This window comes from Argiope bruennichi, chromosome 8 (genome assembly GCF_947563725.1).
Source record: "Argiope bruennichi chromosome 8, qqArgBrue1.1, whole genome shotgun sequence".
Classification (NCBI taxonomy): domain Eukaryota; kingdom Metazoa; phylum Arthropoda; class Arachnida; order Araneae; family Araneidae; genus Argiope; species Argiope bruennichi.
In genome coordinates, this window is record NC_079158.1 from 56,946,394 (window position 1) to 56,961,369 (window position 14,976).

Below are 14,976 nucleotides of genomic sequence, written 5' to 3' on the forward strand. Positions count from 1 at the left end.
TACCATTACTTCTGTAAGTTCTTGTAGAATCTGTGGTGGGCTTAATTTTGCTTTACTACATGTATCACAGGAGTTGCTAGATGAAAAGAATAAAGTCAGTTGATAAACAGACATTATGGAAAAAGAATATTTCATACTTTTAATGATTTCTGCTATATTTTAAAAATAAAGTGGTTATAACTGCAAAATATATAAGTATTTAAAAAACAAAAAAAAACTGTAGTTAATGCAATAAAACAATGTAAAGCTTATCTTACTTATGGATTAAAATATCATAATGTAGTGTAGTAAAAATGATTGAAATCACTCAGTTTTCAGTACAATGAAAACTCAATTTCATTACATCATATGTCCCCAGGAAGTAAAATTCTTATCATGATTTTGACAATAGCAACAAAGCAGAAAACAGCATGAAAATTAAAATAGAGGTACTAAAAAAAACAAAAAACATTTAAATAAAATTTTGAATAATCAATGTACTGAAGCTATTATCCAGGAAAGAACTACCAACTAAATTTCAAGTTTCTAAGCCTCAAAAAATTTTATGGTGAATGCTTAAATATATTTGATATTTAGCATTTATATGCAGTGGATTCTTATACAACATATCAGATAAAAATTATTAAATTTATGCAAGTTCAAACATCTCTAAATTATAATTGCAAAAATTACTAGATATATGGTATTTTTTAATTATCAGCTTCACTCTTCATTTATGAAAAAACTAAATTTTTCTTATCCCTAACACAAGATTGTTTATTGTATTGTATGCATAAATACTTATTATAATTCTCTTTATTAAATTATGCTATATGGAGCACATGTTATACAGAAATGAACCGTTTAGATAAACACCAAGTGGAATATAATGCCTCTCTTACCACATCAAGTCGCATGTGCTAATTTTTGAGGCAGGAATAAGTTTCTCCATACTTGTAGCTTTGTACTGCACTTCCTCATCTGCATCAGATGGGTGGGACTTTTCACCTAAGGAATCGAATATACTTAAAATGTATACCTTAAATCAACACTGTATCAACAATTATTCCACTACTCAAATAAGAAAATTGGATAAAAGAAATGTTTTGATATGATAAGTAAAGAAGTAAGGACAACTTTGAAAGAAGCTTCTTGTTGTCACAAATAATTAAATATCAGAAATAGCACCATTTGGTTTCATTAATTAAAAGTAATTTTAAATTACTCTCTAGCAAGAATAATTCTGTTATGCAAATAAAGCACTTAGTAAATCGGAGGGATTTGAGAAACTTACATGTAAGAATAATTTTGGACAAAAAAAATGTGTTTTTTAAATTATAATTATATGCATTGTACTGACAATTTGGAGTATTTCACTATCTTAATTTGAAATCAGCATTGAAATACACAACTTGTTCTAATGTATGGCTGTCTTGGTGAAAGTTATCAATGTATGAATCAACAACAATATGGATATAAAAATAAATCCAGAAATCAATGTAAGATAGAGACAAAAAAATTCTATTATTTATTTACATGAATATCCTTTAAAATTAACTGCTCTGTTAAAAAAAATATGCACAGAGTATGTTTTTTTTGTGATAAATTATGGCAATTGTAAAAAATAGGTATTTTTAGCAATACCAATTAAAATTTTTATTACATTTATGAAATTCACACACAAAAAAGTTTCAATCATATTTTTAAATGGATGCAGACAAACCAAATTACATGAATATTGAAATACAGTTTAATTCTGATAACTCTTTGAATGTTACTTTTGACAATCAACTATCCTACAGCAAGTAATAATAGAACAACTAGTTAAAACGTATTATTTCACCGATAGTACACACTGATTATCACACTGATCTAGGGATCCTACACATTTTTGCTGTTTATATATTGTTTGATAGATCCCAGTTCAAGTTAATAAATATAGAATAATTATTTAAACGTGTGTAAAAATCAATGCTTCTTTTTAATGTTATTTTAAATGATCAGAGATAGATGAAAATTTTCATGTTTGTGAAAAAAAAAATATCAAAGAATTAATAATAAAAGCATTTGGAGCTGCTTTCCACTTTTGTTACTTTTATTATGGCTAAAAATTTCAAATTTTTATTATATTTCTATATTTTTAACACCTTTTCTTTTAAAAAAACGAAAATTATATAATGAACAGAAAACGCTTCTCAATAAAAATTTATATACTACATGAGGCGGGAAGAAAAATTTAAATGCATCTATGTAAAAACAAAAAATTAATGATAAAAAAAATGTCAGTTCCTAAGCAATTTAAAAGTCTAAAAGTCAGTTTTGTTGATTAGCAGTCCCTAATCACAAATGGAAAAAATAATATATCACACTGTATGATATCAATTACATGATATTAATATTAATTCATTTTGATGTATGCTGAAAATTGCACCTAAAATATTACAAAAATAAATAAATAAAAATAAAACTCATGAGAGTATAATTTACAAGTCTTCTCATTTGTTATGAAAGCTTCATTTTATTTGATAAAAAAAATGAAGAAATGTCCATATTTTCTGATATTAAAACCTCTTATTTTTAAGAGAAAATATAGAAAAATTTATATATTACATTTATTTTATACTACAACTTAAAACATAAGCATGGGAATAATATTAAAGCCTATTTCAGCATGAAAATTCATTCTTTTAAAAGGTTTGTTTGCCTTGTTGTAAAGAAATTTGCCTGGTTATAAAATAAGATGTTAATTAAGAGACTTTGAGAAATTAATGGATATTGAAAATACTTACTATTCTTTGATTTTTCTTCATTCACTTTAGATTTGAGAATATTACATTTCATTTGATCTAAAGGTATTGGTTTGGCACCTCCACTACTTGGCAGCATTTTATTATTGGGTAAAATGTTGATGTCTTTCATTGCTGAAGTGCATCCTGGAACTTTTAATAGGCCTTTCCTTAAAGTTGAAGGAGAGGAATCCAGTGCTTTCAGCTTGTAAGCAAGAATTTCAGATTCTGTTAGAAGAAAGAAAAAGAATAAATTATTATTATTATTTAATATATATAAAATGGATCTGTTAAATAAATAAAACCATTAATAAAAATTTTCTATAACCAAATTAATTTCAGCTGAAAGAAAAAGAGATTGCCAGTTTTAATTTTACATGCAAACTTTTCTTGGCATTACATGGATTTAAGCTAAAGCTCATGATAATGAACAATAATTATTTTTGAAATAAATTTAGCAATGTAATATGATTGAACACTTCAAAAAACGAAATTGGTACAAATTTCATCCAACTAAATTACATCTCAATTAATATTCTCAGAATTTAGGATATATTTGCAGATTTAGGTCAAATAAACTTAAGAATTTCAGTTAATTTATTTATCAATATAAATAAGGTCATCTGCAGAACTATCGGAGAACCAAGAATTTTACATGGATTTTATTTTAAAGAAAATATATACAAGAGCTATAAATTAAAAAAAAAAAGTTAATTAATATATTAATTTGGGTTAAAGCTCATATTTATATTGGTAAATAATAATTCAGTTCAATTAATACCCACAAACAGATAATTTTAGTTCATTTCAATATAGCTTATGAGTTAGCCAAGAGGCTATGGTGAATTTCTTGGGGATAATGCAGTTCTTCTGTTACTATTCACTTTATTATATTTCAATGTGACCACAAACAGAAATTTGTAAATGGACATTAAGTTTAGCAATCATTTTTATAGCTATTTCTTTTAAAACTATTTTGCTTTTTAATGTAATTCTATGTTGCAGAAAGTCTTGGTTTTCTTTTTTCTGTGATTTCATCTTCCCTTAAGCTGCTACTAACTTTAATGTGAGTTCTTTAGCTTTGAATTCATGATCACAAACAATCTATCCCATCACTGACTTTGAAGTTAATCCTTCAAACAATTATATAACATTGAATTAGGCAAAAATTTTCAACAAAAAGTACTATGCAGCTTTTATTCTTTATTTTACATATTAAGAAAAAAAAATCTGCATGCATGTATAAGCAAACTGCATATAGATAAAACATATAAATTTGAAATACTAAGTATGAGAATATAATCAAAATTCCAATTTCTTTTGCTACAAAATCTGAAAAATACAAGAAACTACATTATTAAAACTCTAAAAAACTAATAATCAGTAAACATATTTCAGTATAAACCTAGTCTAAAAATCTATAACTTATAAAAATAAAGAAATTATGGGTAATGTTCTCCCCTTATTTTCTAATTTACTAATACAATATGATGTCTTTCAAATGTCACAACATAGCAAAGAAAATCACATATAATATATTTGATTATTCTCCTTTCCATGCATTTAGTCCAAAATTTGATAAGATCAACTATTTTACTGGCAAGATGACATATCAAATTTGTCTAGGCTATTGTGTTTTTAAATTATCGTATTAATATACATGCCAGACAGGCATGATACTGGTCAACAGACAGTTAACCAGTTGGTGGATGTGGTTTAAAATTTAATATAGATCTAATAGAATTCCTCCTAAGGAAATTGCATGTTTGAGTTACAGTATTCACATGGATAATAGTCAAACAAATTTGAATTTTATTCATAATTCGATATCTTTGTAGGCATCATTTAATTTTGGTACAAAGACTTCAATCTAAACTTCATTTGTGTAGATTGTTGCATTTTTTTTTAAATAATCGTATTTTAAATATATTAATAAACAGACATAATTCGGTAAAAAGATAGTAAAGTCTAAATCATGGACATTCATCAAAATCTCATGTTGAAATTTTAAATATTATAGTGCTTTCTGTTGGTATTTTCATATACTGAAAAGTAAAAATAAGATAATACATAAATTAAGATTCTGAATTAAATATTGATAAAGAAAAAGTAAAATCAAAATTGAAATTCCGTCGTTTACACCATTAAAACATTTCTTGTTTATTTTTGTCTTTCTACTATTTATCTAACCCAATGGTAAGAAATAAAACAGCTATATTCTCATGAAGCAGGAAATATTAAAAATAAAATATAACATTAAAATAAATGTTTCTAAAAATCAGAGAGGGTATCAACATTATTACTAACATTGATTATTTCCTCGATTCATATAAATATTACTAAACAAAAAATATTTTTACATATATGAAACATACCAGATAATGGATTATTTTCAATGCTTGTGGATGGGTTCGAACCTCCTGCTTTGAGATCATGTAGTTCAGATGTGGTTGCATCTTTAGCAATAGTTTTAATCAGTTCACTTATTTTGTCTTCCGAAGGATTAGCTAATGCATTGTTTGAATTATCATTTAATTTCCCATTTGCTACTGGCTCTACAAGTGCAGGGACACTACTTACAGCCTCTGTGGTTTCTGAAATACTGTAAATTACAGATGATTTACAACACATTTCAAACTATTTAAAAGAGAAAAATATTAATTAAAAAGAAATTGATAAAAGTACATAAGAAATTCAAATGTAAAGAGATTACATTTTATGCCATTTTCAAGTGATGAATATTGTTAAAGATCTTGACTAATGAGCACATAACTCAAAAAGTAGACCACCCTATTCTGAGAAGTGAGAAAACACCCTTTCTGGTACAATATAAATTTGAATATTATTGTGGCTTTTGGATTTTTTTTTTTGTTATTATTCAAATTGTTCATTTTTAAATAATGCCAAAATGATTGCTTAACAAAAGCAGAAAACCTAAAATAGAAATCATAAAGGGGGGGGGGAGATACAATATTAGGAAAACTTTTTTCTTTGATCTGACACTGGTTCTTCATTAAAGCTGAAGATATACTATCAAAGGAAATTTATTTTCAGGACAGTTTATTACCCTTTATTATTTTAAATTATAACTTCAAAATTAACAATATTCAATGAAATACTTAATCAAGGCATGTAGAAATAGCAGCCAAAGACTTCCATGTGATAAAAAGAGAAATTTAAAATTGTTTAAGGTGTCAGTTGCAGAATTCACAATTAACTATTCATTCTCTGTTTCTCTAACATAGTAGGTCAAGTGAAAAAAAATGATTCTTAATTTTATTAGTTAATAGTGCCCGACTTCATAAAAGTGCAACAAACTTGGAAAAGGTTTTTTTTTTTTTTAGAAGTGCAGATATAAGATTAACATATGTGAATAAAAGCCATATATTCATTATAATGAAAAAATTTTAAAAATTAATATTTCCTGCAAAAGTGTTATAAAAAATTCACCATCCAAAATAAGTAAATCAAATTATTTTATATTTTTCAATAGATGAATTTGCTGTTTCTTCTTAAAAGCCATTTAAATTATCAGTACTGTAGTTCTGTAATTGAAGAAATTTTTAAATCTATTTGGATTGCATTTTGTGCACCACGAGACAAGTTTTGCCTCTTCTTCAGAATATCATGCATTCAATTCTGACTTCATTTGTAACCATTTGTTTTGGTCCAATAATTTCTCTAATTGATTAGCAAAAAAGACATTCAGCTCTAATTTTTTTGGCATAAAAAAACGCCTTACTAAACACTTCTAAAGTCAAATGTGATGAAAGGGTGAAAAATAATATCATATCCTAGGCACAATTCAATTTTTTAAAAACTTCTGACGATTGAGGGTGAAAAAAAATCTTATTATATTCTACCACTTACTATTGCCATGGCACTATTCAAATATAAGCGAAGGTACGAATATGTCAGCAATAAATAATAGCATGTATTACCAGAAAGGCAGTCAAACATATATGACAATGCTAAAAACAATTTACTTTTGAGGCAAATATTAGAAAAGACAAAATATAAACATCAACTTTGGGAACATTCTAGGATATTCTCAAACAATAACAGCCAAAATATATTTTAAATGCTTTTTAATATCAAATAGAATATTCCACATTTGAAAAATCTCCACAGACAAGAAATATTACATTGGAAGCCAAAGTTTTATGATTGAAGTTCAAATAGCTTGAATTAAGTAAAATGGACAGCCTTCGCCCTAACAGCAAACTAGTCACTATACGAAATGAAGCTACAAACCTTAATATAAAATAAAGCATCTCAATAACAGCACAGAATGTTTTCTTACATTGTAACAGGCTTTCGAGATTCTTGAGCTGATGATGGTGGATGATGATTTGGACGGCGTGAATATCTCTGGCTTGGTCGTCTTTCAAAATGAACTGTTCTTCGAGCTCTATTATGTTGAATGGTTTGGAATTCTGTGCGACCACTATATAAACAATTATTATTTAATTAATTTTCTTTAATTTATACAATACAACTAAATTTATTGAATAAACTTTTATATCACCTACCTATAACGGAAACGTGAACCCATGCGAATAAAGCCTTGTTTAGTTGAAGGCTCCATGACAGGTCCTCTTAAACGGAAGAAAGCATGATGTTCTATGGCACATTTCCATAAATGTTTACAAGCTCTTTGATTATGAAGACGGAACACAAAAGTATGTTCTTGTTCTTTGCCCTATAACAAAAAATTAACAAATGAATAAGAGCTTTGTGCCTCTTTAAGTTAGATAGTCAGTAATAATAAAATAGCAAATAATACTTACTTCATCATCGTCTTCAATAACAACAAGACTCAACTTCTTGTTCTTGAAGTTCAGTTTCGTTATTTTTGGCCAAAAGAAAAGACCAATTTTTGTGTTACCTTCAAAGACTAGAATACCAGTAGGAGTGAGACCTAATGAATACTCATTACCATCTTTTCCCTATAAAATATCACCCGTTAAAATTATATTCAATGGTATTTTTTTTAGTTATTTTAGAAGATTTTAGTTAGCAAGAAGATTTTAGTGATTAATATACAAGCTTCAATCAATTTGTGATGTAAAAGGTGAAATGAAAAGAGAAGTTATTCTTTTTTAAGGAATAAAAATTTCCTTCACTATATTTTTTGATTTAAAAAAATATATGTAGCACAAGACACTGACAAATGTTTTTGTATTAATTATATTAAACTCTCATTTTGAAGTGAAACAAAACTTATTTCAAGATAAAACATATATTCTTAAATCCATTGCATATTGAAGGACTGCTTAAAAGTAAAATGTCAAAATAATCCTCATACTATGGATGAGACAGGTTTAAATTGTATCCTTGAAGAAACAGAATAGCATATCATTCTTGCTGTACCAATAATTCATAATTTTTAAAATATACATAAATATAAAAATCCAAGAATCTGAATAAAAAATATTGCAGCATGTTAGAGATGAAAAATAACATGCACATTAAAAAATCATGAAATGTGCTTCAGAATTAAGCAGTTAATTCCGTGAAAAAAAAGATATATTACAAATCATTCACATTCAAATCTAACAGCAAAAATTAGTATAAAGGAAACATTTTACAAGTTTATGATAAATAAAGTTCTGAATATTAAAACTAAAGAAAAATTATAGTGGGATATATTACAGTGGGACATTCATTTAACTGAATCCACAAAGCTTATTCAAAACTATAACATTTCTCACGGAAAAAACAATTAATACCCTGGTAACAAGTAAAGCAGTAAAAGTAAATATAGAACTATGCTTTTATTGAAAATGCTAAATATTAGTGATTTTTATATCAATGGATGCAAAAAAATAAAGAATCTTATATACATATTACTTCAATACACAAAAATAATTTTTTTCTTTGCAATCCTACATAATATTTTTGATGGCTTTTATGAGTTTATAAAAATCTGATTATACAATTTCTGAAATTTTCTCTTACATATAGTGATCAGTTATCTATACTTATAATAAAGATGAATGCATGTATGTTGGCACTCTACAGACCAGATAATTTAACCTACAGCCACTAAATTTGGCACATGTATACCATGGAGGTTTTTGTGCCAAAATATGCAAAAATATTATAGCACACAAATTATTTTTACATCAAGTTAAAGTTCAAAAAACAATCTTTTCAATGATACTAATGTTTTAACCTATATAAACTAAATTTCTACATTTAATGAATTTTTAAAAAATAATTTAATCATTTTTTCAGCAACACTGAAAATAAAATTTAAGTTGCATGAGCAAATGGGGAAAAAAATTTGCTTTTATTGTGTTGTCATCACATTGATTAAAGCTCAAATTAAAAAATAAGTTAACTGTTACTGGAAATTAAATCAAGAAGAGATTCAGCATATGTTTGCATGAAATGAAATAAATATAAAATATGATATTTTCTAAGAAATAAATGCAAAAAACGTTTCTATGATCTTTTACAATATCTACATTATTAATACAATAAATCAGATTTATTTAAGACAAACATGGTTAAATATATATCTTTTAATATCAGGCAATTTGCAAAGCTTTAATAAGATAAATACATGTGTTAAAATGGTTTAAATGAGGTAAATAATTATATTTTATGTAACTTGAGTCAATAAATGTTCTAATAAACTACAAATGTTTAGTTTTCATCTAGATCCTCTATCTGTGAATCATATTTAACAAAATATTCAACAGACACTAATATTTTAAATAAAAAGAGTAGTACTCCAATCAACTAACTCAGTCACTAAAACTGACTGATTTATGAAAATCTGAATATGACTTTTTAATTAAAATAGGCAATTTTAGACCACTTCATGGACTGTCTCAAAGATGATACACCAATCAGCACCCTGGGATTTTCAAGACTGATTAGCCCAAGAGTATGAAAATGTTGATTGTTCTAAACTATTCTATTAAAAACTTCAGAAATCTATCAAATTTGATCAAAGAAGTCAGAAACGTTTATTTATTTATTTGAAAGTTGCAGTGTCAAGAATATTTCACAGAATATGATTCCTAAGGATAAAATGACTGTATAAAATTTAGACCAAGAGTTTTTGAAGTATATTTATAGACTGAAACAAAATAAAATATTATTATTCACATCATTTAAATTCTTTTGAAAGTAAAACCAAAAACTGAATTTTATGATGACTTTAAGAAATTTTTATACAATAATTCTTGAGATATTATATAAATTACAAAAATTATTTTGTAGTGCACCTAAGACTTAAATGATTAACGGCTCTGTTTTCAGTACTCATATTTTTTTTAAAAAATTTTGGTTTCAGTAAAAAAAAATTTTTTTTTAATAATTGCAGCTTAATCATTTTCACTTTAATTTATACTTGAAATTTTACAGAAGCCGATAGAAAATTAGAGAGATAAATAGTACATTATGACTTAAAACATTTATAATAGTATGAGTGAATTATATGATTATCAAAATTTGAAGATTAGAAATATTTTGATGAAAAAGTACATTTCGCATATTTCGATGAAAAAGTCACATAACATATTACAGGTCACATAAAATATTTAATTGAAAATTTTAAGACTAGTGAGCATTGAGACTGGCAAACCAGCTGGTCATCAGAGGCAATTAGTTACTAATAAATACACGATAAACAAGTTGAAAATACACTCACTAAAACTGTGTGCATATCAACACCATACATTTCTAACCATTTCACTTTGTGTAGAAAATTTAGTTCAGCTTGAGCAGGTGTCTGACCCCTGAAATTCAAACATGAAATTTTTAAAATAAAATAAGTTTTTAACTAAAAATAATTTTAAAAAAATGTCATATATTGAAAATAAATTATCTTAATATTTTTAAAATTATATTCTTTTTAGGAAGCAAGAAAGATGGAAAATAAATGGTAATTCTTTAAATTAACAATACATATTTTTATGTTAATAATGGTTATATGCAAAGACATAATTTTTTTTCTCCTTCAAATACAACATTAACAGAGCTTTCTTTTCTTAATCTCAGTTTTACTTAACATTCTATAAAATCCTAAACGATTCCATAACAAACCGTTTTAAATAGTGTATTTCTTGAAAGTAAAAATTTTATAAATTATTTTAATAGTGCAATATAATACAATAGCCTTAAAACTGTAAATTACAGAAATTCTCATGATTTCTTTTCTATTATTTGGATCTACACTGAATAATGTAATTTATGTCTGAACAATAATTCAACATAGCAAGGGAGAAAACATTATTTTTGAATACTGATGCATTATATATCTCTTTTATTTGGTTGCATAAAAGGATTTGCCTGCAGAGATTCTGTAAATTTTGACACGCTCTTAACATTGTTTCAATAAATCAAAAAATTAGAATCACCACTTTTGTTGAAACAATAACAATAACAATGAAACTTGAAAGTACATCAGATAATAAGAAACAATACCTAAGCAAAGTAAGTAACAAACAAGCAAAAAACTCAATTGAAATATGTATATAGAAAAATTAAATTATTATTGAAAAATGAAGGTCTTTTCTCTTATTGAGAAAGATAAAAGTTATTAATTCTTAACAAATTTCTAAATTCATGACAAACAAGAGATTAGCAATAATAGTTAGTATAAATGAATTTTGATAGAAAATATTATATGTACCTACCTGCATGTCTTGTATTGTTCAAGAATGTCGGCTTCCATTTCTTCAGTTTGATTAGGAGCAAACCGAAATTCGGAAACAAAACCAAGATTGTGAATTGATTCATCATAATCTCCACATTCAGCTATTAAGTAAATAATAGATATAAGTAAATAATTGCCAAATTTAAAATAAATTACAAACAGTCTCATGCATTATGATTAATTCCATAATCTATGTACAATGATCTTGGCTGAAATAAATGTAATGGTCACGATATTGTACAATACTGCGTTTTATAAAGTCTCAAGATTATATATATATATATATATATATATATATATATATATATATATATATATATATATATATATATACATATATATATATACATATATATATATATATATATATATATATATATATATATATATATATATATATATATATATATATATATATTTGCATTATAACTATTTAGACATAATTTGATTTCCTTGCAGATAACTCTCAAATGGGAATTATTTTTAAATATACATAACATTTGGTAAATAATTATTAATAAAATTACAAGCTTGAGGTTGCTAAAAAAGAAAAGGGCTATCTACTTATTTAAATTTGGAGATACAATGTAAATCAAAATCGCAAAAATTATGTGCCGTACAAATAAACATACATTCACAAAATAAAAATCCTGTGATTTCCAAAAATGTTATTATTAGGTTATTCTTCCTACATTAGTATAAGAGATTCCATAATAATATTAATTTACACAATGCAATGTCTGAAAATAACTTGTGCATATTTTAGTAGATACACACCTGTAATTTATTGCTGCCAATTCATATTGTCTTCTGAGATAATATTTTTTAAAACGAAGGACAAAATAAATACATAAATTCATAATATAGCTACAAGATACCTTATAATCCTTTAACATTAAAAATAAAGGTAAAATGTAATTTTGGTGTTAGAAAAAAAATAAGAAGCATTAGGAGATAATCTCATACAATTTTGAACATCAAAAATCGAATGAAAAAAGTAAAATATTTTCTAAATATTTCATTTTTTTTAAATATCTTAAACTAAAAATATGTGCATTTTTAAAATACAAAAGTTTATAAGTGCATTTAAAGTACATATGTGCACGTTTAAAATACAAATCAAAAAGGGACGAAACCCACATCCTTGCCATCATTTATGAAATGAAACAAAGACTAAATATAAATTCATTAAACAAAAATCTTGTTTGTATTCACCAAAGCAAAACACTGTTATCCAACAACTGTTTTTTGTGATAGATTTTGAGAAAAATCTAACTTTACAGTATAATTATTTCTCAGAAACGATTCATTTTAATAGTGTAGTTTTTATTTAAAAACTAATTAAGAAACAAAATAACTCAATTAAAAAAATAAATAGAAGATAGTAAAATTCATATTGCATATGAAGAAAAGTATTACAAATGGCACAGCTCTTTTAACCTTAGAGCAGGTTTTTAAAAAAATTTAATAACAATTATATAAATTTATACAAAAATGGATATAATAAATTGACAGAACAATTTAAAAATCAATTTCAATTTTTAATTAAAATTAATCATAGAACAAAAACAGAATAAACTATTCAATTAATAAATTATTCAAGGACTAATTTAAAAAAATTAAATTAAGTACACAGTAGAGGATGAATTTTAATATAATATATGATAAACAACATTAAATCTTTGACAATGAAATAAAAATCAAATTATTATGAAAAACAGAACTTACATTGTAGAGATAATGCAGATAATTCAACAATAGTGTTGTAAGGACAAGGAAGTTTTCCAGTTAAAATGTCTTGCTTCAGTTGTAAGAAAAATAAATATCTGAAATATATTCATTTTAGAGAATATTCAAGGTTATATATAGATAATTTAAAATATCTTTTAACTAATTGCACATAAATTTTAATATAGAATAGTATTATCTTAAGGAGTGTTTGCATGAGATTCACTATTAATGCAGTAGTTATTTCTATACTGTTGTCTGTTCTATACTGTAGTTATTTCTATACCTGGTATTGTCCCAAAGTGAACAATTGGGAGTTGGGACAACTATTTGTTATTGTCCCACTGGGTCACATGATCTCCCTGAGATAGACATAGTCCTCTATTGCATCACAACGGTTGCAGCGTGTAAACACTTCTTTATTACTTTTTATAATTTTTTATTCATTGCTCTAAAAGTTCTTAGTAAAAAAAAAAAAAAAAAAAGACCACAGCAAAACTATCTAACTCGAAATTTACAATTTAGTAACAAAGCGTAAGTAGTAGCAAGAGCAAAATCCTTGATCATATTGCACTTTAAAAAGTCAATACAAATGCACTAAAGTCCCCTTTGCCAATTCTTCACAAAGCCATTGTTTAACTCCATTCAAAAATAGAATGGCCTGAGCGGTAGTTAAAACAAACAATATAAAGGTAAAGAAAAGAAATTTAGAAATTCAGTATCTAAATTTACTTTGAGAGGAAGTTTGCAATAGTTAAACACTACTACACTCAGAATCATTACATTTCTGTTTCATAGCGAAATGCCTCTTGAGTAGAAGAATTTAGAAATTCTATGCTTATAAAATAATAAAAAATAATGTGTATGTCAAAAGTTGATTGCTTCTTGAGATACTGGCATACAATTTGAGATCAAGATGCATACATTTTAGCAATCTAGTAAGTATTATTTTCTGTTTAGACTGGTGTTATAAAGTATTTGCAAATAAATATTACAAACCTACTTCTAAAATAAAGTTGGATGGTAAAATTTCTAACTTTAATTTATTATTATTATTATTATTTAAGTACCTGCAAAGCCTATTCTATAGTCATGAGACAAATATATCTACATTTATATTAGACTGCCAGATAGTTTGCCCGAAACGGTAATAATCTTTTAGGGCAGACTAGCAATCATTTAAGATTTCTGGAATTTTAATATTTTATAATAATTGACTAGAATTTAATGATATTAATCATTATTAAATTCCCATTTAATAGAACTGTCTTCAATAAGAAATGCAGATAAGAATATTAAAACCGCTCAACTCTTTTTGATATTTAAAGAAGAAAATATAACATTTTTGCAAATAATGTGAAAATGTTTAATTTTTTTAATTAAAGAATCAAAATATCACTAATTGTTGTCTACAGATTATAAAAGTAATAAGTTGAATATGAACTATTAAATTATTCCAAAAAAATATGTCTATCAAGAAAAAAAATCAAATGAAATTTATGTAGTAAATGACTAAATATTCTAACCTGGTTAATTCTTCTCTCAAATTAGTAGGTTCATATGAATAAAATTTAGCTCCTAAGTGGCATATAAAAGGCAAAGTCCCTGAAATAAAAATTACTCTGCTTGAAAATCATTCAAAACAATTATGTACAATACATTAAATTATCCAACTGAACTAATGATAAGTATTAAAAATATAACATCAACTCCATAATAATGAAAGTGTGTTCTAATATTAAGAAAAACAATTTATTTCATTTTTATTTTGTAACATACCTTTGTACATTTTTACAAAATTTACGTGCA

General features: G+C 25.4%; 1 protein-coding gene across 1 annotated transcript in view; it reads right to left on the reverse strand.

The window, feature by feature from the left end:
• The window catches only part of LOC129980920 (band 4.1-like protein 5), a 66,775-nt gene that overhangs the window by 761 nt on the left and 51,038 nt on the right, over positions 1 to 14,976 (reverse strand). The window contains exons 4-14 of the mRNA XM_056091408.1: positions 14,694 to 14,772; positions 13,168 to 13,265; positions 11,420 to 11,540; positions 10,432 to 10,519; positions 7,556 to 7,714; positions 7,298 to 7,467; positions 7,069 to 7,212; positions 5,141 to 5,367; positions 2,769 to 2,993; positions 882 to 987; positions 4 to 76 (exon numbers count right to left, since the gene is read on the reverse strand). Coding sequence (XP_055947383.1) covers positions 4 to 76; positions 882 to 987; positions 2,769 to 2,993; positions 5,141 to 5,367; positions 7,069 to 7,212; positions 7,298 to 7,467; positions 7,556 to 7,714; positions 10,432 to 10,519; positions 11,420 to 11,540; positions 13,168 to 13,265; positions 14,694 to 14,772 — 1,490 coding nt within the window. The remainder of the gene's footprint in view (positions 1 to 3; positions 77 to 881; positions 988 to 2,768; positions 2,994 to 5,140; positions 5,368 to 7,068; positions 7,213 to 7,297; positions 7,468 to 7,555; positions 7,715 to 10,431; positions 10,520 to 11,419; positions 11,541 to 13,167; positions 13,266 to 14,693; positions 14,773 to 14,976) is intronic.